The following is a 23,704-nucleotide window of genomic DNA, read 5'->3' on the forward strand; positions in this document are numbered from 1 at the left end:
GAGTTAAATATTACTAATCCACTTCTAAACATTTAATCTTTCTACTAGGTGAACTTTTTTTTTTTTTAACATTTTAGCTGCAAGTAACACTTTTGTTCTACACCAGAGAAAATAAAACTGGCACAAGAGGCTAGGGGATACTGCAGCAGTAGCATGTAGCCAACTTGAGAAATCCCAATACTTGCAAACAGCAGCTGTTTGGGATTAAAAAAAAAATGACACTTTATAGCATCATCTCCACAACAACCTGTCTGAAAAGATGACAGTACTGTTCCCAGCAACATTTAGCTCTGGTTCAATTTCAGCATTCTCAGCTGTAATGTAAGCTCTTTTCAAGGATGAAGGCTTGCACATTCACTTTAAAGAACTTAAATCCTTCTCACTTACAAAAACATAGATAAAAACTATAAATGCGTAAGATGAACATGAAACTTGCTGAAACCCTGACCAAATGCACTGATGACTCGCTCCCCTTCTGAAACAGAAAATGGTTTGTTATAGCAGAATTTAGAAGAAGTGCAGGCATTTTTCTAAGTCTTACCATCACTTGTTCCCACCCATGAGGGAAAAAGCAAACTCACTTGAATACATACTATCAGGTAAAAAATGTTTGAATAAACTGGATATTAAGAGTACAAGTACTGACAGTAAACACCTGAAGCTCTCAGTCGAGTATGAAAAGCTTTGAGAATGAAGTTTCTAATGTACATTTGTACTAAAGCCCACTCCACAACTCTTAAACAGATCTCAAGATTTCAGAGAGATCTTTGTAAGTACACAAGGTGAGCTTCTAAGTAGCAAGGAACAGGAGTAGCTAGAAGTAGAGAATTAAGCCCCCAGAAAATTGTGAGAAATTTCTGAAATTTTTGCCCTAAAAGTAATTTGGTGTGCCTGTAAACCCTCAGTAAAAGACTTAGAAATAAAATTATGTATATCTACAGAAAACACCTATTAGAGCCTGGAGCTGTTTAGTTATTCTTGCAAGATTCTTCTGTCTATTTATGTGTCTGGATATATTTTAATTACCTCATCTTGTTATCTGTTTTTTTGAGGATTTTTAACATTTCAAATGCTCAAACATCTATCCAAGATGGCTTTTTATATTTACTGGGTGAGAGGCCTCTAAGTAGCATAGAAAATAAAAGAATGTAGGAGTGAAGTTGTCCACTAAGCACTGCTGAAAAAACAAACACAGAAATTCATTTATCAATTAGAATATCAAAGCATTTTTGCATTTCTTTCATGTCTTAAAATAAATGTTATCTGAATTGTGCAGAAGTTCAAGTTAGCACTTTTACACTTGTTACAAGTAAAAATCACAGGACCACATTCTACAGTAAAATGACCCAACCAAATGCACGACTCAGCAACAGAGTAATTGGTTTTAAAGCCCACTTTAAACATTGGTAATGAACTTGAGAGAGCAGCAAATTATCTCAAATTGAGGGTTTTGGTTGGTTTTGCTGGGGGAGGTGGGAAAAGGACATTTGCACTTGTGCAAAAAATGAAGCAAGGCACAGTCAAAATCTTTAAGAACACTAACTTTGCTACGCAGTTTGAAAGAAAATGCTTCTAGAGTCAAAAGAGTACACCTCAAAGTGAAGCAGGAAGTGAACTAACCTTTTAAAATCTTTTTTACTGAAGAAAAACTACAAAGTTTCACAGCCAAATTAAGACTACAGTTTTAAAATAATTTATTCGGTCACATAAATACTTTGTAACATTTGCATGTTCCCTTTTTCACATCCTTGGCACACAATATAGCTCTTAACTTGTACAAAACTAGTGTAAACATCCATGGAAAACAAAATGAAAGGAAAGCCGGTTGACATCCATAAAAATTCAATAAATAGCAAAAGGAGTGAATGAATAATTGATGGTAAAGATCATATAATTTCACTTGAATGTTTAATTAAAAGAACTTTAAATTTTTTAAAAAATAGTGAATTAAAACTCCATTTCCATCTTTGTACCATTTTTACATTTAATCAGATACACAATAACAATTCTTTAGTTCAAAGTCTTGAATGAACAACAGCAATTCAATGCAGTTGCATTATTTGAGGCATTGACAGTTTCGGTTCACATACAGAAGGTTACAAAACAGTATTTGCAGGTTAGTGGCTTTGGACAGTACAACTGCTAAACTCCCACACCTCATTCCAACATGACATTAAGATTTGCCTTAATGAGCATTAGTGTATAATCTGTTCTTGATAAAGACAACGTCGGACAGATGCTGTCGGACACCTGGGTAATGCTGAATGTGGTTGAACCAACGAGACACATTAAGGTATTTCTCCTTTTCTTGAACTGTGAGGTCCACCTGCATGAGGAATAAATACAAGGCATCAGTAGCACCAGGCACTGCATCATTACAGTCATAACATATGGTAAGGCAAAATAAAAGTGAATCGTTTTACAAATGATTTAAACTCAAGTAACTTGTTACAGTCCAGCAGTATTCTATCCTAATTTCACATAGTAAAACTCAAACCCATAATACGTATGGAAATTTAATCTACTCAGAGGAACAGACCTGGAGGTGGAATATACAGCTGCATGATAGAGAGGGGGGGAAAAGCTTGCACGAATTCAATGCATCTCTCTATTCATGGGGTCAGCATAGAGCACTGGGAGGTGCAGGGAAGAGTTCCACAACCCTTTCATGTTCATTTAGCAGACAGTCTTATCCCACAGGCAAAGCAACTGCTCCATGTTTCAAGATGTATTGTAAGTACAGGAGTAACCTTTTTTCCAGGCAATTTCAGACTGGATAGAATAACTGGAAATTGTTTTGTATGACTGTTGCTCAAAATGGAATAGTTACTAAGAATCAGCATAACTTTAATGTTCAGATCTGCTAGCTCACATTATTAAGACAGCAATGGCATGATTCAAATTACAACAGTAAAACAAACTGGAAACCTGCCCACACTTCATAAAAATATTTAAAGTGCTATCACACAGAACAGCTTCAAGATCAATCAGGAAGAAGTCTCTATCACCCTATTGCAACAGCTCCTTGTCACAGGCTACGTGGCTAAGATGAATGCAGAGCTTCACGCCTATCTTCAATCAGAAGACTAGCTTAGGTAAAGTTATCTACAGTTACAGATCCAAATTCTACCTTTAAAAGTCTTTCAAATTTAGGTCAGCAGCATCCTCAAAGCTTTACCACAAAGTCTGTTTATTACTTCAGAGTTTTTCAAGCCAGCTGTAGAACTATTCTGATCTTGCATCACCTGTGTTACTATTCTTGATTAGCAATTTTATGTCTTCTTCTTTCTCTGCAATCAAGTTGGCTGATCAGTTTAGACCATAATCTCTTTTCTCACATTAACATTCTATAACTGAACAGCAAATGGGGTAATCCTCAAAACAGACTATAAAACCTGCATCAGGAACAAAATGTGATCCTCACATCAACTACCCTATCCTATCTCACCAATACTGAAACCAATCAGTGCAGGATTCACCTCACTTCATTTTCAGTTAGCCAATTAACCATCAAACTTAACATAAATCTTGACAATGCTGCCGTCACTGAAAAAGGGCACATCTGTAGAGGACAGTTTTAACAGATAAATAATGATCTAGACATGCCTAATATTTTTCATATTTAGATTTCTAAAGCTAATCAAGGTTAATCTCCTCAAAAGCTAAACAGATGGCATATTCCTTATGCTTTGTTCTACAAACACAAGATTTTATGGATGCTGCAGGTTCACTAAAAATTTGGTCTTGGGTACAAGACAGCTGGAACCTGTTTCAACAAACTTTGGATCACAGAGCTAAACATACTCATTTGTAGATATTCAGGTGTATGAGGAAAAAAGCTGCTCTGAAAACCTGCCTCTTGTCTTGTATTTCACCTTGTGACATGCCACCCTTTTTTATTTCAGGAGTTGCCCATCAGATTTGCTGCTTCCCCTTGCTGTTCTCCCACACAGCCCAGCACTCAGCTTAGAACCGGGAAACTTTATAAATACGTAGCAGCAAAAAGACTGAAAGGATGTATACTAGAAGATGAATCAGTGGAAAAATACTGAGGGAGAAGAATTTCAAGGAGTTGCAGAAGGGAATTCTACACCAATGGAACAAAGCATTAAAGCTCAATTAATGGGAAGTCAAGAGCATAATAAATGGCAGCAACTAAAAAGCAGGGATCTTGCAGCTGCTCCTGAACCCAAGTAGCTGCTCTTCCTAGGGAATGTTCCTGCCTGAATACAAGCACAGCAATAGAGATGTATTTCTTTCTGCAATTTTGTGCTGTTATGAACCCCAGTTCAGGCAGTATGAGAAAATCTGCTTTTCTTGCTGTTGGCATGGAAATGTAAACATTGCTCCTACATTTGTACAGTGTGATAGAAATGCACAGAAAAACCATAAAAAATAGCCACATATTTTTGCTGATCTAGATATATAAGAGAGTTATTGGCAATTAACCAAGTGAATAGCACCAACCAGAACAGCACTAACAGAGCAGGGGAAAAAAAATCTAGAGTTTTTAAAGGCATTACAAATGAAAAGTGGAAGTTATGGTAATGTGACACTGTTTCACCAACTGCCTGAGTTTCTGCAAGTGCAGTATATTCAGGACCAAAAAAACAAAAAAGCAGTACCATTTAGGGGAAGATGTTTTTGATCACCTGCAATATGTTATAATTAATGGTAGCTGGATGCTGATGCTTGATACAAAAAGCTGGGGGACCACTTACAAAGTAACACAGTGCTTGAAAAGAACATGTGCTCCAAGGCAACCTAAAACTACTAGAAGTGAAGAAAGTATTTAAGTATGAGCAAATACTAAAACACTGAAACTTTAAGTTCCTTGAGTTTACAATAACTTTTTTCAAAGTCTTTAATGGATAAGGACCTGGTTATGGAAAGGTTGAGCTAAATTTTAGATTCTGCAGCAGATACAGTATTTCCTTCCTGTAATTTTTTACTGATAATTCTCCATCTTCAGGTTTCTCCAATGTAAATCAAAAAATAAAAGTCTGGAAAACTAGTCCTCTTTCATTCTGTTAGTGTAGTGAAAAAACATCTGAAGGGCAAAACAGACAGCTATGCTAATAATAAGACCCCTTTTTGTACTCTAGGCACAACAAGCAAGATATTTTTACTTATTTACATAATGTACTCTATCAGTGAAATATATTAAAAAGCACTTTGTGGCATGCTCTACTTTTTACTTGGAACATAACTCTTAGGTTAATTGTTTAGAGATCACTTCCATGGCATTTTTTACAACATTTTGTTAGATGGGTATTTTCTGTTCTTCCTCATTAAATTAGATAATTCCCCCAAGTTAAGAAAGACTGCTGTTCTGCTGTTAAAATAATTATTTGCTATTAAAGCAATTATTTTAATAGCAAAGAAGCAGACACTTAATTTGACAGACTTTTTTTTTTCCATGTCATGGAAAAAAAAAAGTCTTTTTCTTCCACCACAAAGCTCACCGAGGGGAACCAAGGTGGTTATCATACAATTCAACTCTAAGAGTTTCTGAAAGGGCTAAAAATACACAAGCATTAATTATATTTTCTTTCTGTAGCATTGGGGATGCAGGCATAAAGTCCCATTCCCACACCCTGCAGGTCACAGAAAATCTAAAAATACCTGCCTACATATGAATCTCTTCAGCATCAAAAAAAGGATAGATAGATACTATCTGACTTTTTAAATGTAGCCTTTAGATATGGGAGAAAGAGGAAAAACCCAACAGCTGGATGGTGTTATTTCATGACATACATGTACTTTCACATAGTTTTGTCTAATTTTCTGCTGTTAAAGGAATAAGCTTAATATTATTTTTTTTTTTTTTTTAGCACCATTGCTTAGAAGAAAAGCCTGAAACCTCAGCACTAAAATAAGCAACATGTCAGTGAATATTAATAAAAAAAGTCATGGCCATCTGTTTATTATAGGATATGTTCCTTATGGAAAAAAAAACCCTCCAAAATAAACTAATACTGTAGCCTCATTATAGTCCAATATTACTGGTTCTGACTCAAGGACAACTGCTTAGTTTGTTTTGTACTTGATCATATTCGGTTTGACACCAACATTTTGACTGAGGCATCTTCCATTTGCAGACATAAACTTCACCCACAAGTAATTTTCCAGACCTTATTAAAGAAATTTTCAAGTCTGAGATACAGATTTGAGATCACTTCCTTTGTTCTGACAACATTTTTGAAGTGTAAAAGCATATCAATCATGATATTGATTATTTCTCTTAAAAAGCTGGACTTGTGCTGGTCAAAAATATTTAAGAATGAAGACATCTGGAAACGTTTTAAAAAACATAATTTAAAAAATCCCCCAGATTAGAAAACAAGTTCATTACCACAGGAGGAATTTAATGCTAACTGATTGCCTAAGCTAACCTCAAGCATTGCTTCTAAATTTATGTTTTTCTCTGCAATCTTTAACCTAGTAGAACTTTATTGTTCATATTTATCCACGTATGTATTTCTGAAATTGAAATGTCTGTAAGACAACAATATTGTTACATACACAGAGGCATGAATTATGTATGACAATGTAGATCACATTGATTGAAAAGGCAGTATCAAATATTACACTTTTTAGGTGTTTGTGACCTATATTATGATGCAGAACAGCATGTACGATTTAGTTCCTGCCTTATTACTATGAGTGCGAATTTCTAATTAAAAGACCCAAAACAGATTCTGTCTGCAAGAAACCTGAAACTTTACCTGTCAATCTGATTCTCACTGAAACAATAATTCTTTTCCCACAGTATGAATTTTTAAACACATCACAGTATTGTGTTTATTAGGATAACTAGAAGGGACAGGGAGAATGAAAGGTGGGCACACAACTGAAGTATTAAGAATTGCTGCTGTTCAGTAAACAAACTCTCAGTTCAAATGGATGAGGTTGGACAGTGAAGAACCAGACTCCAGAACCTCTTCTGGATAATGGGAAGGGCAAAATGAAGATGGAAGGGGGGAATGAATACAAAGATGCATGATCAGAGAAACCAAGATACCACAGGTGAAGAACTGAGCTATAGGTGTGGTTGGTCTTAAAAACTTTTCCAACTTTTTTTCCCCAACTTTTCCAAAGGGTTTTAAAGTTTTACTACTTGGCTTATTCAGGATGATCATGGTATGTCATTAATATTTACAGTATCCCATCACTAACTGGTGTTTTAGTGTGTAGTTTTCAGTCTACTAAAAGCAGAGATTAACCTTTAAGGCGCTACCAGTAATGTTTTCAGATCATTTTTCTAGACAACCAGATGAACAGCAAAATCTGTGGGTTTGCCCTGTGTCTTCCATTTCTGCCTCCTTTTTTAAAGCATCATAGGAAACATGTATTGATATTTTGCACAAGGCTTAGCTGAAGCAGTGCTGGATATGACAAACTGCTTCTCTGAACCACATCACATGAGGAGATACAGCAGCTTTCCCTGCCTCCCCCATAAAGCTTAGGGCAGAGCAGCAGCTCTGGACATACTCTTTTCCGATTACAAGAAAAATAAAAATAATTACAAGACATTAAAAAAATGAAACCACAAGATTCTACAGTTCAGGATCTGGCCTCTATATGTTTATCAATTCTGAAACCTTCAAAATATATGTAGTTCCTAGTCAGTAGCTTCTACATTTTCATATTTATTTAGAACAGTCACTTTGTTGCTTGCCCTTTATACCTTTCCGATTCAGAAAATTACCTTCGATGAAATCAAACATTACAGAAACAGATGCTGTACTATAAACTTGTCCCAAGTAGTGTCTGGATGGTTGCAGGCACCCAGGAGCACCAAGTCATTTGTTTTTACCATCTGTTCTATTTCCCAAAGCAATAACTTGTATCTTTTCATCTTGATTAGGTGGTCTACTCTAGAGCAAACTCTAAATTTAAAATATGCTTGGATTTTCCCCTGCCAAGTTCTTTTTTAAAAAGTCTCATTTGAACCGGTACTCTCTTACAGAATATACGGTCATATTTTTAGGAAATACTTTAAGTCTTTTTTTATGTCTGTGTATCATATTGAAAGGTAACCCATTCTGACACTGTAATCAACACATCTATCCTACATCTTAAGATATTTTACAAGGTAAATATGATTTAACAGAATTAATTCTGTGTGACTTTAGCATGTTTTCAAAAACCGTCTGAAATGAAGCTTCCCTCTCCTCTGCTTGACACTCATTTGAACTTTTACTCCTGGACAGTCACGATACAGATACATAAGTTCTCTTTTATTTCTGGCAGAATTTAACTACTTGATTGCCCCTCCCCTCTGCTTCCATTTTGAAATGTAGTATTCTTCCACACTTCTCCCAGAGCTCTCCTTTTAATTGTATAAAAGTAACCATTCACCCAGTTGATTGAATTCAATTCTCAGACACACTTGCATTTGTCAGAGGCATCTTCTTCCAATTATCCTCACTCCCCCCCCCCCCCCAATTTTCTAGTGCAAAACTGACTGATTTCATCTTTTCCCAAGAATTTAGCAGACCTTTTTATGTGAGTCCTTTGGTTTCTTCCCACTTGAGAGAATGACAATGGCTCATTTACAAACACATTCTATTCACCAAAATGCAAATAGCTTCTACTGTTTTAACACTTGGGATTCAGAACTGAAGGTACACCAATTTTTAAGCACTTCATAGTAGCCTGAGCAGACTACAAATAATCTCAGCATCTTCCCCACTCAGAACAAATTAATTTTTTTTTTTTCCTTCTAAGCACCAGCTCCTCATGTTATTTTCATATTAGGTACCTTATCAAGTCCTAACACTTAAGTCTGGAAACACGAATGACAATTTGTTATGGCTCAAACTTTTTTATATGCATTAAGGAGCTGACATGCATTTGTATTTCTCTAATACTAATGAAGTTAGTGTTTTCAGTTCTGACACATCCTTTCAGCGTCATTTATCTATTTCCCCATGAACTTCTGTGACTGTAGTCCTGTAGATCAGTCATGTTTCAGACTTGAACAGGCAAGAGTCCTCAATCCTAGAAACACAGGGATAGGTATCATCCTGGCTACATATTGCAGAGGAAACTAAAGCATTCTGACACTACAGGTCTTTTGACAGATCCATAGCTAAATATTAAAGAATAAAATTAAAAACTTGAAAACAAGTTTTATCTTCCTCTGTTCTGTTCCGTAGGTGAACTTCTATACAATAAAATGCCCTTTAGATAAATCACAACTATCACAGTTGTACATATAAAAATGATGCGAGTAATGCTTACCATGATATGATGCAATCCATAGTACATCAGAATGTCTGCTAAGGTAAAAATGTTTCCTGCAAGGTAGACTTTATCTTCAAGGTGCATGTTAAGATCCTAAAAATGAAAAAGTCATTATACTGCTGTAGTACTGACTTTGTGAAACAATATATTAAGGCAGTTGTTAAAAATAATAGAAATTTTCTCGAGACTATGCATATAAAATAAACACCAGTTTTAAATTATCCCAACTCAGCAAACAAAACAAATAATAAAGATTCTGGAAAGCAAGTGACAAGATAATAAAATAAAATATCATTCTCTGACAGTGAGAATTAGGTAAAATTTAAACTGGTCTCTAAACAAAGTGCTTTATACACAGCAAAATTTTTGTAAATGCAAATGCAATGTATTTTAAGCTGACTCCACAAAAATACTTTCAAGTCCATCTTTTCTTGCTTTCAAATTACTGAAATTCAAAAATTAGAAAGTTGTGTATTTATTATAAGCGCAAATTCAAATCTTTAACATTTGATTAATAAAAAATGCAGTCCTGTGATAAAAGGACAGCATACTGTTCCTCCAGTAGCAGCTATGCCCGTCCTGCAGGACTCTGTGCAGCTGGCCAGCAAGGTTCTGGAACTCCAAATGTCTACGAACAAGGGAAGCACGGCATAGTGGGGTGGGAGAAGAGATGTTTCAAGCTTGATGCTGGTAACTTGATACCCATCAGCTGCTATCATTGACACCTGCTTTTAATAATGTTGAAATTACTGCTAGCAATTCTTTGTGACTGATATTGTCAATTCAGCTGCTAAGTCTCTAAGAAGAGAGAGTTTCAGCATTTTAAGATCATTTCTCAACTGTTCCAGATCAGAGGCTATGAGGGTGAGCAGTAGAAGGCTCCCATTCACGTTCAATAAATAATTATTTCAAATGCCTTTTAACAGAAAGGCTCCTTTTCATGGCTTTTTGTATGCAACCATTCCCTGCCAGAACAAGAGGCTGACAGGCTCTGTGTTGCTCAGCTTTACCAGTCCTGAGGAGACAGGCACCACACACCAGCTCTACCTCTTCACCTGTCCTTCCTTTTCTCCAAATCTTACCTACTTGTCATCCAATTTATGCACCTTTCTGCTGCCTACTTTTCTCTAAAGAAATGTAACAATAAAATCACCTACTTTAACGTGGACCCCAGCGTAAGCCAGCTTTAGTTTTACAATATTATTTTCAGACATCTACAAAAACTGTACCCTGCTTTTCCCCAGATTTGGAAACTCCCCTTATCTGAAGGAAAAAAAACCCAGCACACATCTGCCTAAGCCACTCCCACCCCCTGCCCTAGAAACAGAGGTAAGCAGCTTAAACGTAACTAACGTGTTCAAAATTTTTAATTTTTCAGTCTCAATTACAGCACCTTCCATTTTCACACAACATTTTATTGAAAAAACAAGTCTTGGGCAAGGAGAGGGAGGTTAATATTTGGTGAACAATTAAAAAATTATATTTGGCCTTAAGCATGATGCACTTTCTGTGGTTACATAATTTTACTGATATAGGGATTTCCTATAATGCATGTATTCAAAATATTGAAAATAAACCAAGACCAAAACACAAAACTAGAATGTTGAGACTTTAAGACATTTAACCTTGCATTTGCTTTTGACATGTTCGACACCATTATGCCACCTTATTATTCTTTGATAACCTCTTCATGACAGGACTCCTGTACTTCTGTAATATTGAACATACCCATGTCTGCTTTGATTTCTTTTATTAGAGCAAATCAGGGAAACATATTAACCCCTGCATAGTTAAAATTCTGTAAGGTCAACTGCCCCTGGCTATGTAGCTTCTTTTCTTTAGACTGGTTTACTGCTTTGTTTATGTTAGTTAGTGCTCAAATTACCTCAAACATGTAACTACAGTTCTGTGGAATTTTATGTGCAACAAAAAGGCAAGCCCAAATGTTAAGAAGAAAAAATCCCAAACCTCTTGCTTACTAGAAAAAAAAACCCCACAAACTGGTCTGTTTTCAAACAAATTCTCTGACCAGCATTCTTCATTTCAATTAAACAGAAATTCCACATGCATTATAATGAAAACACCACTGAAATTCTATCTTCTTCCCCTCCTCCCCCATTCTTCTTATCTTAGGCAATGGAATCAGGATTTTGTAAAGTAAAAAGCTCATAAACTCTGAAGGTACCATCATCACAGTTATTTCCCTGCTGAAAATGTTGGATTTCTGTATCAAGGATATTACAGCATGCTAATTCTGAGTTTTATATTGCACATGTACACTCAAAATAGTAATCAATAAAAAAGTTCTAAAATTTTAAAAGCAAGGTAAGCCATTACAATGTGAACAATTATTTATTCTGATTCATCAAATTTTATGAAGTCAGTTAACTGAGGAAATTAAATTTGACAAAAATGGTTTAGTCATGTATAAATTAGCATTAGTTTACAATTCTGGTTTTGAACATGTAGTTTCCTCCCCGAAAATATAGACAAATATTCTGATTTCACTCTGCAGGTCACGCTAATTCAGAAACACTGTATTTTTCTCATGTGCATTAGGCACATTTAGTTAATCTTACCTCATGGGTTATGCTTCCTATGGATGACTATACTACTGGCTAACAGCCAAATGTGCTGAAATTCCTGAAAATCAAGTTTGCTTAAGTGACCACTGTATTAAAGTGAAATAGCATTCCTGTCCTGGAGAGATTAATGTAAATATGAACACAAAACTGCATAGAATTTCTATTACATCCAGGAAATTCAGGCCTGCTGGTTGTCATCTGAATCATTTGTCTTTCACGTACTGAATGGCACTACTTAAATGAATTCCATATACACAAACCCAGGAATAAAAGACTAAGATAGTCCTGGAAGTTGCTTGTAACTATATAAACTTACAGTTGCATTCCCTCAGGAAACTCTTTCTCAAATTTTAGACAGGTACTTAAGGCATAGCTGCATTACAATACATTAACATACACTGAACAACTGCAGCAATACAAACACCATTTTTGGGTATGAGGAGGAGAACAGTAACAGAAAGAAGAATTGTTGCATTATTTATGGACTAAGTGATGGATTTCCATTTGCTTGTTCTATGGGAAAAAAAAATCCAATTTACAGCCTCTATCTAGCAACAGTTCAACACATCCCATCCAGAGCACACTTCTGAGCACCCCCCAGCATTGCTTACTGTCTGCTAAATATGCAATCCAATGGCCCCAAATCCATTTAATCTGCTCAGGCTGCTGAATGCCTGCCAGTCATGACAGTGGCTCAGACAGGGAACAGTTGCTTCTTACCCAATGGACCTAACCACAGCCTGATTCTGTCCTGGGTATTTCGCCCACAACACCCTGCTGGTGTATGTGCTTTCCTTACACGCAGAAGCACGTCCTGTCCTTTCAGTCAGCAAGATTCCCGAGGTCATTTATGCCCTAAATGCTTTTATATCTCTTGCACCATGCAAAGACAAAAAGCTGAGCATTCCCAAATGCTTCAGAAAAGCCTCGGACAACGCAGAACCCAAGAAAGGGTTTCTGCAGCCCCATCCAAGAAAAGCAGAACTACACTTTTGGTACATGTGCATATTTTTAATTCTCATGCAAGACTCTTCTCTAACTGGCAAACTATGAGCTAAACCTGGTCTGGAAGAATATTACATTACTGAGTTTTCTGTAAAAGACAGAAGAAAAATCATCAACAAATGTGGCTGCAATAATAAAGATTCGATCTTTAAACCTGCAAGTGTGCAAACAGTGCATGTCCTGGTGCTAACAGAAGAGGTAAAGAAGTGAACACAAAACTGAAGTTTGAAAAGCGTTTGCTGGACAGGCTTCCCAAAGCAGGAAAGCATCCCATTCAGAACTCTCAAGAAACAGTGTAGAGAACTGTGGATTAATGGCATGAACAGAGCATGGATTAACCTGCTTTTGTACCTGTGGAAACAGTAATTTTTCAAGCAAGCACATGAAATAGAAATTACAGCTCTCTTATTGGAATTTCATTATTATAGTCAGGCAGCACAGGAGATTGGGATAAAGCTAATTGAAATCATGGAACACTGTTCTGTACGAGACATGGAAGTAATACACAAAAATTCTTAGTTATCATTTTCCTTCACATACCAGACGTTTCCACATCTGTGTAGATGCTTTTATGTGAATTTAACAAGCTACCAGTTATTTGTCAGAGGTTTCTGAAGAGGGGATGTGAAGGGGGAAGAATCCTCAGGTTTAAAATACCTAAAATCGATAAAGCAGACATACGAAAATCTCCTGAACAGAATTCACTAACACCTAAGTAGACATTTGATGGCACAGGGGTTCTCAGTTCCTTTCCTGAGGAGTAGAAAAAACACTAGTTATCCTGCATGACAACTCAGAAATTTACAGATTTTTTTTTCCTATGCAGCCTAATTTACCGCTAACTAAACACCAAATAAACAAAAGATTATCCTCTTTTATTCTGTAGAAAAGTAAGTTAATATAATGCACTGGTTATTAAGCTACCACTGCTATTGACTTTCATCATTCCTATGGATCTGCTGAGGAACAGATTTGGAGTATTGCTCCCATTTACTCTGTCAAGTACAGAAGCACAAATCAAAATTAGACAGTACTCAACAAGCCCTTTATTGGCCCATTCTGAACATTGTGGCATTTGCTCTGGATGAATATAAAAACCCTGGCTGAGATGGTCTGTTTCACCATTATTTTCCTGCCAAGTAACAGCTTTAGGCAACACGTCAGGAAGAACAATTTAACAACCTATTTTCGTAACGGAAACAGAAAATCCTTCCCATTCAAATTAACAAACATGAGACCAGTTATTTACTGATATTTTGTAGAACCACATCAGTTTAAGGGTTAAACAGAGGCAGCCTAAAGTTTGCATCAGAAGTGACTGAACTGTTTTTGGCGCAGCTTATTATAAATTGTGGCTCTAGGCTGCAATCGTCCCAAGACTGCCATTGTGTATTCCAGACACGCTGTAAAACTACAGCCTCAGCCTCCCTCCCTATTTTAGCTTTTCTTTTCATTTTTTTTTAACCTGCACTCCCTTTTGGCACAGTAGACTTTAATGGTAGACTGCCCCTTTTCTGATTAATCATGGTGGCAAGAGAACACATTACAAAAAAAAGTCCTTAATTGCTACACTATGAAATTATTAGTGCTGAAACAATTCCACAGCAGCCTTGTGTTAAAATAATATCTGGTTATTCAACACTTGCTAAAAAAAATCCAGAGAAGAACCTTTAAATGAACTTAAAGGCAGAGATTCTCTGTCAAGTAATACCAATTGCTTCTCACTAAGGAAATTCTGCTTTGCTTGGAAACACTTGATTTATCTACATATTTGTATTCCAGCATATTGACTTTTCTACACAACTAGTGTCACTAAGGCCAAAGCTTAAAAGAGATCCCAGCTTCAGCAGGAATCTGCTGTATTTCTGCATCTGGTTCTAATGCTCCAATGCAGCTCTGCAAATACTCACATGTATGTGCTGACACTGCAGGTATCATCACTAAAACCACCCTGAGCAGATGAACTTTGTTATAACAAGACAGAAAACTTGCTTTTGGTTTTAATATGATAGAAAGGCAAGAAAGGTAAATGGAAGCTAATTGTTCCCATATGGTCTTCTCACAGTTTGGAAGAACAAAAAGCATCAGAAGTTTCGAGTTTGTTTAAAGAATGACTGAAACCCTGTGACACTTGTCAAAAAGGTTTAGACAACAGGGACCTCCAAGGGCCACCTCACCATACTGCAGGTAAACCTGAAGTCAAAGCCTGATGAGTCAATGCTTCCTTCAATCAAGTTCTAAAAACCCTAAAGGGTAGACAGTTTTCATGCAGTATCTGTAGAGCAACCATGGCTGTGAAGGTTTGGATTACCATTTGCACATAGAAAATAAGAGCAGATACGTTACAAAAAGAGAAGCAATGTAAACAAAGTCATGATTAACCAAGGGAATATATTCCCCAGATACAATGAAACCAAGATAACTCAGATTATCTGGGGTTCAAGTGAGAGAAATGGTTTGTCTGGATTTTCACCAAGTTGGTAGGTAATGCAGGCATGAAAGGCCTCAAGATCAAGGGAGCTGTCAGCTTGAAGAGTAACAAAGTTTTGTTCTGTATCATTTGAAGACGTGTTTTCCTTGACTTCCAAGTAACAGAGTGTTAATACTGCTTCAGTTTATTTTTGATTTCTGCACACCTTACCAGAGCCAGAAGTATTAGGACTCTGCCAGCTTCAAGTAGAGTCAACCTTGCAGCTCACAAATTTCCAAACTCAGACTCACTGGCAGCACTGAGCAATGTAACTCTCTATCTAAAACATACTTTTAAAACTAGAAAAAATAAACACTTTAAAATTTGATTGAATTTCACTGCTCTTTTATACACACTTTGTAAACAGTGCCTAACAGGGTAAAGAAAATTTTCTCTTCAAGTTGTCCCCACAACACTGCAAAAATATTTATTACCAGTTGCAAGGAGTAAGGAAAATAGAGTAAGTTTTGCTATCTGCTCCTTGTCATCTGGCTGCTCAGACAACAAGGGGGACACTCGAGGTTCTCTTTTCTGCTTCCACCTGTTTTAAGAGGAAGTAAGCTTCAGCCTAAAAGAAAAGTTTACTGACAGCAGACCAAGGACTCCACACAAAGCAGCTCAATGTGAGGGACAGTTTTGTAGAGTTTGCTTTACAACTTCACTTTTCACAAACAATTCTGTCCAGCACCTCCTCTTAGCATCAATAACAATTACCACAGCATCAAGTATGGCTTGTATCCCACAACTGCCACATCATTAAGAACAGCTCTTAAAACAATCAGAGAAGTGTTATCCTGGAATACAACACCAACTTGCTTATAACCAAGGGTTTAGGAAGATAGTAAGAAACTGGCACCTCACACAGGCAGCTGAGCAGTCTCTAAACTGTGTGGAACACCCTTCATAATTTACAGCCATTGAGAACTGCAAGAGCTCTGCGTCATATATTTTCGAGTTTTAGCTGTTTCCCCATTTCAGATTATTGGGGTATTTTTGTCAATAAAACGGAAAAGCAGCAAGAGGAATAAAAGCCAGTGATACTTAATGATACTGTGAAGACTTTTGCATTTGCTAAATTATATTACTTGGATACTGATACACACGTTAGCACTGTAATCCTCTTCAAGATCTAGACACTCCAAATTTCAGTGGCAAGGTGATTAAGTATTCCTCACCTTCAGAACTGTTCTAGTATCTTCCTTACTGGAGCCTCCATTCACTCGGGTCACCCTGTACTCCAGCCACTGCTGCACCACAGCCTTCTCCTCGGCGCTGCTCCCCAGCAGCTGCTCCTTCCTGGCCTGCCTCACCAGGTGGGCGGCGATAGTCATCAGCCCTGACAGCCCGGGGCCATTGTTGCTTTGGAGAACAGGGACCTGCAAGAAACAGAAGTGGAAGACTGAACAAACAACTGAAGAAAGCAGTCTCTATATGAATGGCTATTGTTTATTTATGTTCCCTCAAAAGGACCTCTGAAGCAATGGATCAGAACTGAGAAGCATCCACGGTAAAGGTGGTGCCATCAAAACCAAGTCTGCATTCACGTTTTGCTCTTTGGGGTGTTTTCTTCTCAATTTTTACAGAAGAACATGAACAAACCAAGACACCTGTAGCTCCAATTAAGCAAATTCTTCCAATATTAGGCAGAAATAGCATTGCTTGTTCTAACACTGGCAGAAATCTTATTAACTGACTTCTAAATCATTTCCAAATTCAGAACTCTAACTTAAGACTGTGAAGCAGCATCCAAGTTTGCTCTGAGGAAGCACGCTGCAGTAACCACACCTCCTGAAAAGCTTATTCCTACATCCTGCACCATTCCAAAAGGCCCTGAACTGCAGTCAGGAGCTCACTGCTACCAGCAGGACAACACAACACACCTCCAGCTTTAGCCACGATGTCTGTGTGAGTGACAGCAGCTCGGGCCCAACTGTGGGAAAGGAAACTGAATCAGTACCTCAAGAAATGAAGTGAGTGAAGTGAAACTCCCTAGAGCAGGCTGAGGCCCATTCAGGCATTTATGACATAAAATGAAAGAAACTGATTTAAATGCAACACTCTTTCTTTTAAAGTATTTGACTACACTATTTGTCTGTTTATGTTCAGATTAAATAAATCTAAGGTGCAAGCTAAAAGTATATTATTATTTTTTGTAGTTGTATCAAGTGTCTTTCACTGCTACTTAATTTTTTTTTCACTGAACATGCAGCCAGAAAAACTACACACAGACCTAGTTATACTTGAATTTTTCAGCCTTATGCTTCATGGTAATAGCACTGAAATACCAGCTGGGCTGTAAAATAATTAAGGCAGCTTTTGCAACTGAAGAACTGAAGAATACAGATATTCAGGACTCTAATCATAAACAGTCAATTAGAAAACCTCAAAACATAAGGCAACTGCAGAGCTTCATTTCTCAACCAACCTTCTTCAGGAGGGATGATCAAACAAAGGGCTCACAAATTTGTGACATTCCCAGCTCTACATTGCCCTTTTTGTGCTTCTTAAAGACTGGAACTTAAGGTTTCCATACAAACTTTGAAATATTAAGAACGATAGAATCATCGAAGTTGGAAAGGACCTTTAAGATTATCCAGTCCAGCATCCCTCCAGCACTGCCACTGTAACCGCTGAACCACTAAATCATCACCCAGTGCCATATCCACACATCTCTTAAACATCTCCAGAAATGGATATTCCGTCACGTCCCTGGGCAACCTATTCCAATGCCTGAGCACCACAAAAGGGAAAAATATTTTCTAATATCTAATCTGAATCTCCCTTGTCTCAGCTGAGGCCATTTCCTCTGCTCCTCTCACTGCAGGCACGGCAGGTGGACTGGCTCCCACACCACCACAACCTCATGTCAGGCCGGAGGACTGTAAGAGGAAATATTTAAGAGCAACACGTCCTCAACACATCTTCCTATTATTAAAACAGCACCTTTTTCTTCCCATGTAATTTAATCAAGATAGCACAGACATAACTGGGACAGGGAAAGGAAAATTATGAAAGAACAAGTGTTAAGTCAAGCCGAAATCCCTTCCATGACACATGATGATCCTGCCCACGAGCAGAGGGAAGGAGTTTCCAGAAGCTACAGGCTCGGAGGCAGCGAGGCCCCTACAACACCCACAACATGCGTGGATTGGTGAGGGAAGGGCTAGAGGGAGCACAAATGAGGCCCCGCTCGAGGAGACGTCAGCTGGTATCTGAGGGGCCGCAGCCACCGTCACAGCGGTGGCTGGGGGGAATTAATTGCCGGGGAGGCGGGAAGGGAAGCTCGGAGGGAAGCAGCCATTGGGGAAAGGAGACCAGAGCACGCCCCCACTCCCACGCGCGCCGCCACCGCCACCCGCTCCAGGCCCCTCCTCACTCCCTTCACCTTCCGCTCCCCCTGGACGCCGTACTTGTTCCCGCCCGGAAGCCCCAGGAGCCGCTCCAGCAGCTCCAGCTCCTCCGCGCCCCGCACGCCTGCCGCCATCTTCCGCGGCGGGACACGCGGGACAGGGAAGGAGGGGGGCAACAACCGCTCGCCCCATTGGCGGACAGGGCCAAGACGGCGCTGAAGGAAGCGCCACTGCCATTGGTTCAAAAGGACCAGCCAGCCAATCAGCTGCCAAGGGAGGCTTTCGTGCTCAGCCGTTCGGAGCGGACGGAAGAGCAGCAGGGTCACGGAGGGCACATGCGCAGTTGCCCTTGCACGTCCCCGGCCGCGTGGTGGGCCTGGCAGGCGCGCGCCAAGCCGCGCCTCAGAGGCGTGGCCTCGCGGGAGGGGGCGGGGCAGCCGCGAGGGGCGGGGGAGGGGGACCCGCCCCTTTCCCCACCGCCGGCGGGGAGGGGCGGAGCGGAGGTGTCCCGGCGTCGGGGTTTAGTGGGGTCGGTTTGGTCGGAAAATAACTTAGAGAACACGCAGTCCGATCTGTGACCCAACATCACCATGTCAGTTGGACCATGGCACTGACTGCCATGTCCAGTCTGTCCTTAAACACCTCCAGAGATGGTAACTCCACCACCTCCTCGGGCAGCCCATTCCAATGCCTGATCACGTTTTCTGTGGAGAAATTCTTCCTGATGTCCAGCGTGAACATCCCCTGGTGCAGCTTTAGGCCATTTCCTCTTGCTCCGTTGCTGATTGCCTGGGCGAAGTGGCCGACTCCCACCTGGGTACACCCTCATTTCAGGGAGTTGTGGAGAGTGATAAGGTTCCCCCTGAGCCTCCTCTCTTCTCCAGGCTCAACAGCCCCAGCTGCCTCAGCCGCTCCTCATGGGACTTGTGCTCCAGACCTTCCCCAGCTTCACTGCCCTTCTCTGGACAGCTCCAGCTCTGTCCCCCGGTCCCCGCACTCAGGCGTCCCGGCCTGGTCGCCGCCCCCCCCCCCCCCTCCAGTTCAGTTCCATGGATGGCTCAGTGCCACGCAAGGAGCTGCCCTGATGTGTCCCTGGGGGAGGACCTCGGGTCGTCCGCACAGACAGGAACCATTGAAGTGCTTCTATCCATCCGTTCGCCCGTCCCGCCTTTCTCCACCTGGCAAATCTTGAACTCTTTTCCAAGTGCAGCAGAATATTTAGTAGGGGAGCTGAAGTTTTGTGGAGAGCTACGTCACTAGGGATCTTGTGAAATGAAAGATCAGCCGAACCAAGCTGCTACCCAAGGGCATCAAAGGAGGAGGAGGAAGAGGGATAAAAGTAGGGTTAAAAAAAATCACCCCAATCAACACTTTTAGTAGTAGTAGTGGAGTTAAGAGATAAACCCCACAAAATCTAAGCCGGCCATGAAATATCCCGACTTTACTGCACTTTAGTGTATTTTAGATTTGATGAAAACGTCATTTAGTCACCTTTCCAATGGAAGATACTCTGCTGCAAATGTCATACTTGTACGTATGACCATAAATTTCAGGAATTAAAGCAATTTTAGATTTCCAGGTTTATTTGTGGAGAGTATCAAAGCATATTTTCTGATAGAAGACTACTAAGCACCAAACTAACATTTTTTAGTAAAAAGAATGAGCTAGTCTTGTCCTACTACTGACATTTTTACAATACAGACTCAGGGCTATCACTGCGTTAGTCATCTCAGATAAGATGATCCTGACAAATGTCCTGTTTCTCCAGTGAAACACTTAATCTTGATACAAGGTGACATTTAGATTTGTACCTTCTGTTCCAGAAAAAGTCTGAAAGTGGACACTGATCCTTCCTCTGGCTGGGGCGCAAATCTGAAATTGTGGGTGGATTTTTAAGCTTTATAGGATCTTTTATATTAATGTCTGCAGAATACTGTATTAAAAAAAAAACACAAACAAACAAACCAACAAACTGCCTTGAAAATGGCTTTATTCTTTGCAGAGCTTTTTAAAATTAATCAGCTCCTTTCTTTAGGCAATATTTTGAAATTATATTGTTCCAGCTGTGTTCCAGTAGCGTCCCAGCTCTGTGATATCAATGAATGATCTAAAATTGTACAGAAAGGCTTCCTTTTCAATGGGAAAATTGAAAGAAATGCTTTGCATTTTTGAAAGCTAGTTGATAGTTTCATTTCTGAGCAATTTTACTTTTGATAATGAACCATCTATTCAGTAAATATATGCCTATGCTTACAGGTTATTTTATGTATTTATAATTTTTAGATGCAATCTACCAGTGTAAAATATTAGTATTAATTAATATTAGTATTGATCTGTTGAAATATATATCAGTTAAAATAAAAAAGTCACAGTCAGATGAAACCTGGGGGTTGTTGGGTGGTTGCTTTTTTTTTTTTTTTTTGACTTTCCTCCCTCAAATGTCAAAGTTTTAAAGACCTTGGAAAAGGGGATTTTATAAATTAGATGGAGGAGATCAACTGCTTACGGTTGTGTAGTAGTTTTCCCTTGAAAGCAGTGTTTAGCAAAGTCTCTCTCCTTCTTTTTCTGGGCACAGTTCTCCCTTTATTCCATTAGGTGGAGCTTTGTGATTAAGGCTGCAAAAGAAACTTGCTTCCGAGCGCAATTCACCACGAAATGGCTGGGGGAGGAGGCGAACGAAGCCTTCTTTGCTTAGAGGTATCGTTGTCCTGTACGCAAGCTTGAGACACAAAAATCTGAATCAAGACCCTCACATACAAGGAAAATAAATTGAAAAATCGATTCTGTCAAACAGGGCCCTGCTCTAATCTGCTGTTGTCATAGTCAAGTTCCGAATCTAAAATACCTTAGGTTATAAATTAAATGTCAAATATAATTAATTTGGCACTTGAAACATGAAGTGGATGACTGTCCTTTGGAGAAAGCCTGACAGCTTTATGTATGTCACATTGGTATCTGTTAAAACAAGCTTCACATGCCAGATGATCCTTGTGTGAATCATATTGCTGTTAGCTGTACCAGAATTTTGTCGATGGAATAAGTCTCAGAACAGTTTTCTCCTTAATTGTCTGAAGCTTTTGCAAGACAATATAAATCAAGTGTCATCTGCATCATCTGTGCCGAACAGTGGTTTTATCATACATCAAATAAGCAATTTATTTCTTATTCATTACTACAGAAGCCATTGTTGAATATTTACATACAAATCTATATTTTATACAAATGGAAAATGTTTTCTGCCCTGTGCCTTGAACCCACTGCAGTTACAATTTGAATCCAGTTTTCCTTCCACCTTCTTAACTTCAGCAACAGCAGCTATAGCCCTGCCATCCTCTTCCACAGGGAGGCCAAGGTTATAATTGAGTACCACTCCTTCCTCAGCCCACTTCCCTGGGGCATGGAGATCCTGATTGCACGGCCTCCTCCCCTTGCCCCAAACCAGAAGCAAAGAGGTCTTTTTCACATTTGGTGTCCTTGCTTTGCACAATGAACTACGCTCATCTAAAGGCTTATTTATTCACGGGTAGCCCCAGGGAGGTGGAGGAGGCAGGTTTGCCCAATGGATACTTTTACACAGTTGTTGAAATATAAATGTCAGTATACCATGTTATTTCCCACTAACAGGACCAGTAAGACCTTCCTAACCCACACTTCATAAGAATTCCTTGAGTGGGGAGCTGCAACGAGGTTTCACCATCATTTTTTTAATGTGGGTAACAAATTGGCTAAATGTTTGTGGGTGATACCCTTTACACTACCTGTGTGATCAGGATATTCATTTAGATCACGATTTAAAAAAAAAAGAAGAGACTGAAACCATGCTGCTCATTGAAATGAGGGGAACTTGTGCCATTGAACTGATCCAGACTTGTTCCTTGTTCCTGCAGTGGCTGAATATAGCAAAGATGAAACTGACTTTTTCCCCCCGTCAAGTGCTCTGGGAAACATTGAACACACAAAAAGAATGGTTTTTGTAACAGCCAATTCTCCTCTGCTTCAACTTCTCTTTCTTCTGCTTAACCCCGTGCTCTGTAAGAGAAACATGAGCCCTAGGTCTGTGTTAAAATTTAGCCATTCTTGTATGTGTCAGGCAGAAAACAACTCCAAAGCAGTATTTTAAACCTAAGAGGCACAACATTCTTTCTTTTTGTCTCATTTCCACTAGGTTACACTGACTAAAGCACTGTTAGTTGAAAGTTAGAAGCCTTTCTGCAGGCAGGGACTCAGAGAGGTTACTGTCCCAGCAGCTGATTTTAGCCTAAGTGCATATTGAAGTAAACGGGGAAGGGAACATTGCTGTGTGATTACTGCTATGAGAGTGCACCACCAAAAGCAAGGAAAGGGAGGCTTGTCATACTTCTGATAACTGATCTCATGCACATGCAGGCCTTAATTTAGCAAGAGATGCATTAGTTTATATTCATTTCAGTCAGGGCAACAGCAGGATTCATCACTGACCATTATAAAATTGACTGATTTCTCTTTCACTTCTGTTCCATGGAAGATGATTGCAAGTCACAGTGCTGCCTAGGCACTGCAGTGATTTAAGGTCATCATCTTAGCTGCAAGACAGGGCCAGATCCACAGGCAGGATAGCTGGATTACTGCACTGCTGCGTAAGAGCTAATTAGCCCAGGTAAGAGGAAATCAGCTCCACACTGCCATGTCTAAAGTGTTCCCAGACCTGTCTCACTTGTGCATAGCTCAGAGTTCCCTGAACTTTGTCTCTTGTAGGCATATCTACATTTGGATCTCAAAACCCTTGTGACTCAAGTTTGAAATTAACTCTTGAACATAGGTGACAGTTTGGGTTTGATAATTCCAAAATAACTTTGACTGTGTTCCATGGATTTTGAGACCAATCAACAGAGTGTGTATGTATTCAGAAACATATATATTCATCTATAAAACTTGTCTCATTTATGTTCCTTTGAGTATTTTTTTGAGAGAAAGGCCAGGTAACTTTATTCTGCAATAAGGAAAGAGTCAACTCTTCAGCACTGATTGTTACAAGGTTTATTTCCCTGAGACAAGAAAATACG

At 39.1% G+C, this 23,704-nt stretch overlaps 1 protein-coding gene across 2 annotated transcripts; it reads right to left on the reverse strand.

Moving 5' to 3' along the window:
* Positions 1–1,677: 1,677 nt before the first annotated feature.
* On the reverse strand, positions 1,678–18,932 carry EEF1E1 (eukaryotic translation elongation factor 1 epsilon 1). Of its 2 annotated transcripts, none has more exons than XM_066187886.1 (4): positions 18,723–18,932; positions 16,488–16,688; positions 9,250–9,345; positions 1,678–2,326 (listed from the first exon to the last, which is right to left on the reverse strand). In XM_066187886.1, exons 1-4 carry the CDS (start codon positions 18,897–18,899, stop codon positions 2,186–2,188), a joined length of 615 nt encoding a protein of 204 aa, XP_066043983.1. In that variant the 5' UTR covers positions 18,900–18,932; the 3' UTR covers positions 1,678–2,185. The 2 variants fall into 2 exon arrangements, with proteins under 2 accessions (XP_066043983.1, XP_066043976.1); XM_066187879.1 differs by having other exon boundaries at positions 18,698–18,865.
* Between the last annotated feature and the right edge of the window lie 4,772 nt (positions 18,933–23,704).

Source organism: Chamaea fasciata, unplaced genomic scaffold (assembly GCF_029207755.1).
Source record: "Chamaea fasciata isolate MVZ Bird 193981 ecotype frontalis unplaced genomic scaffold, bChaFas1.0.hap1 SCAF_1, whole genome shotgun sequence".
NCBI classification, from domain to species: domain Eukaryota; kingdom Metazoa; phylum Chordata; class Aves; order Passeriformes; family Sylviidae; genus Chamaea; species Chamaea fasciata.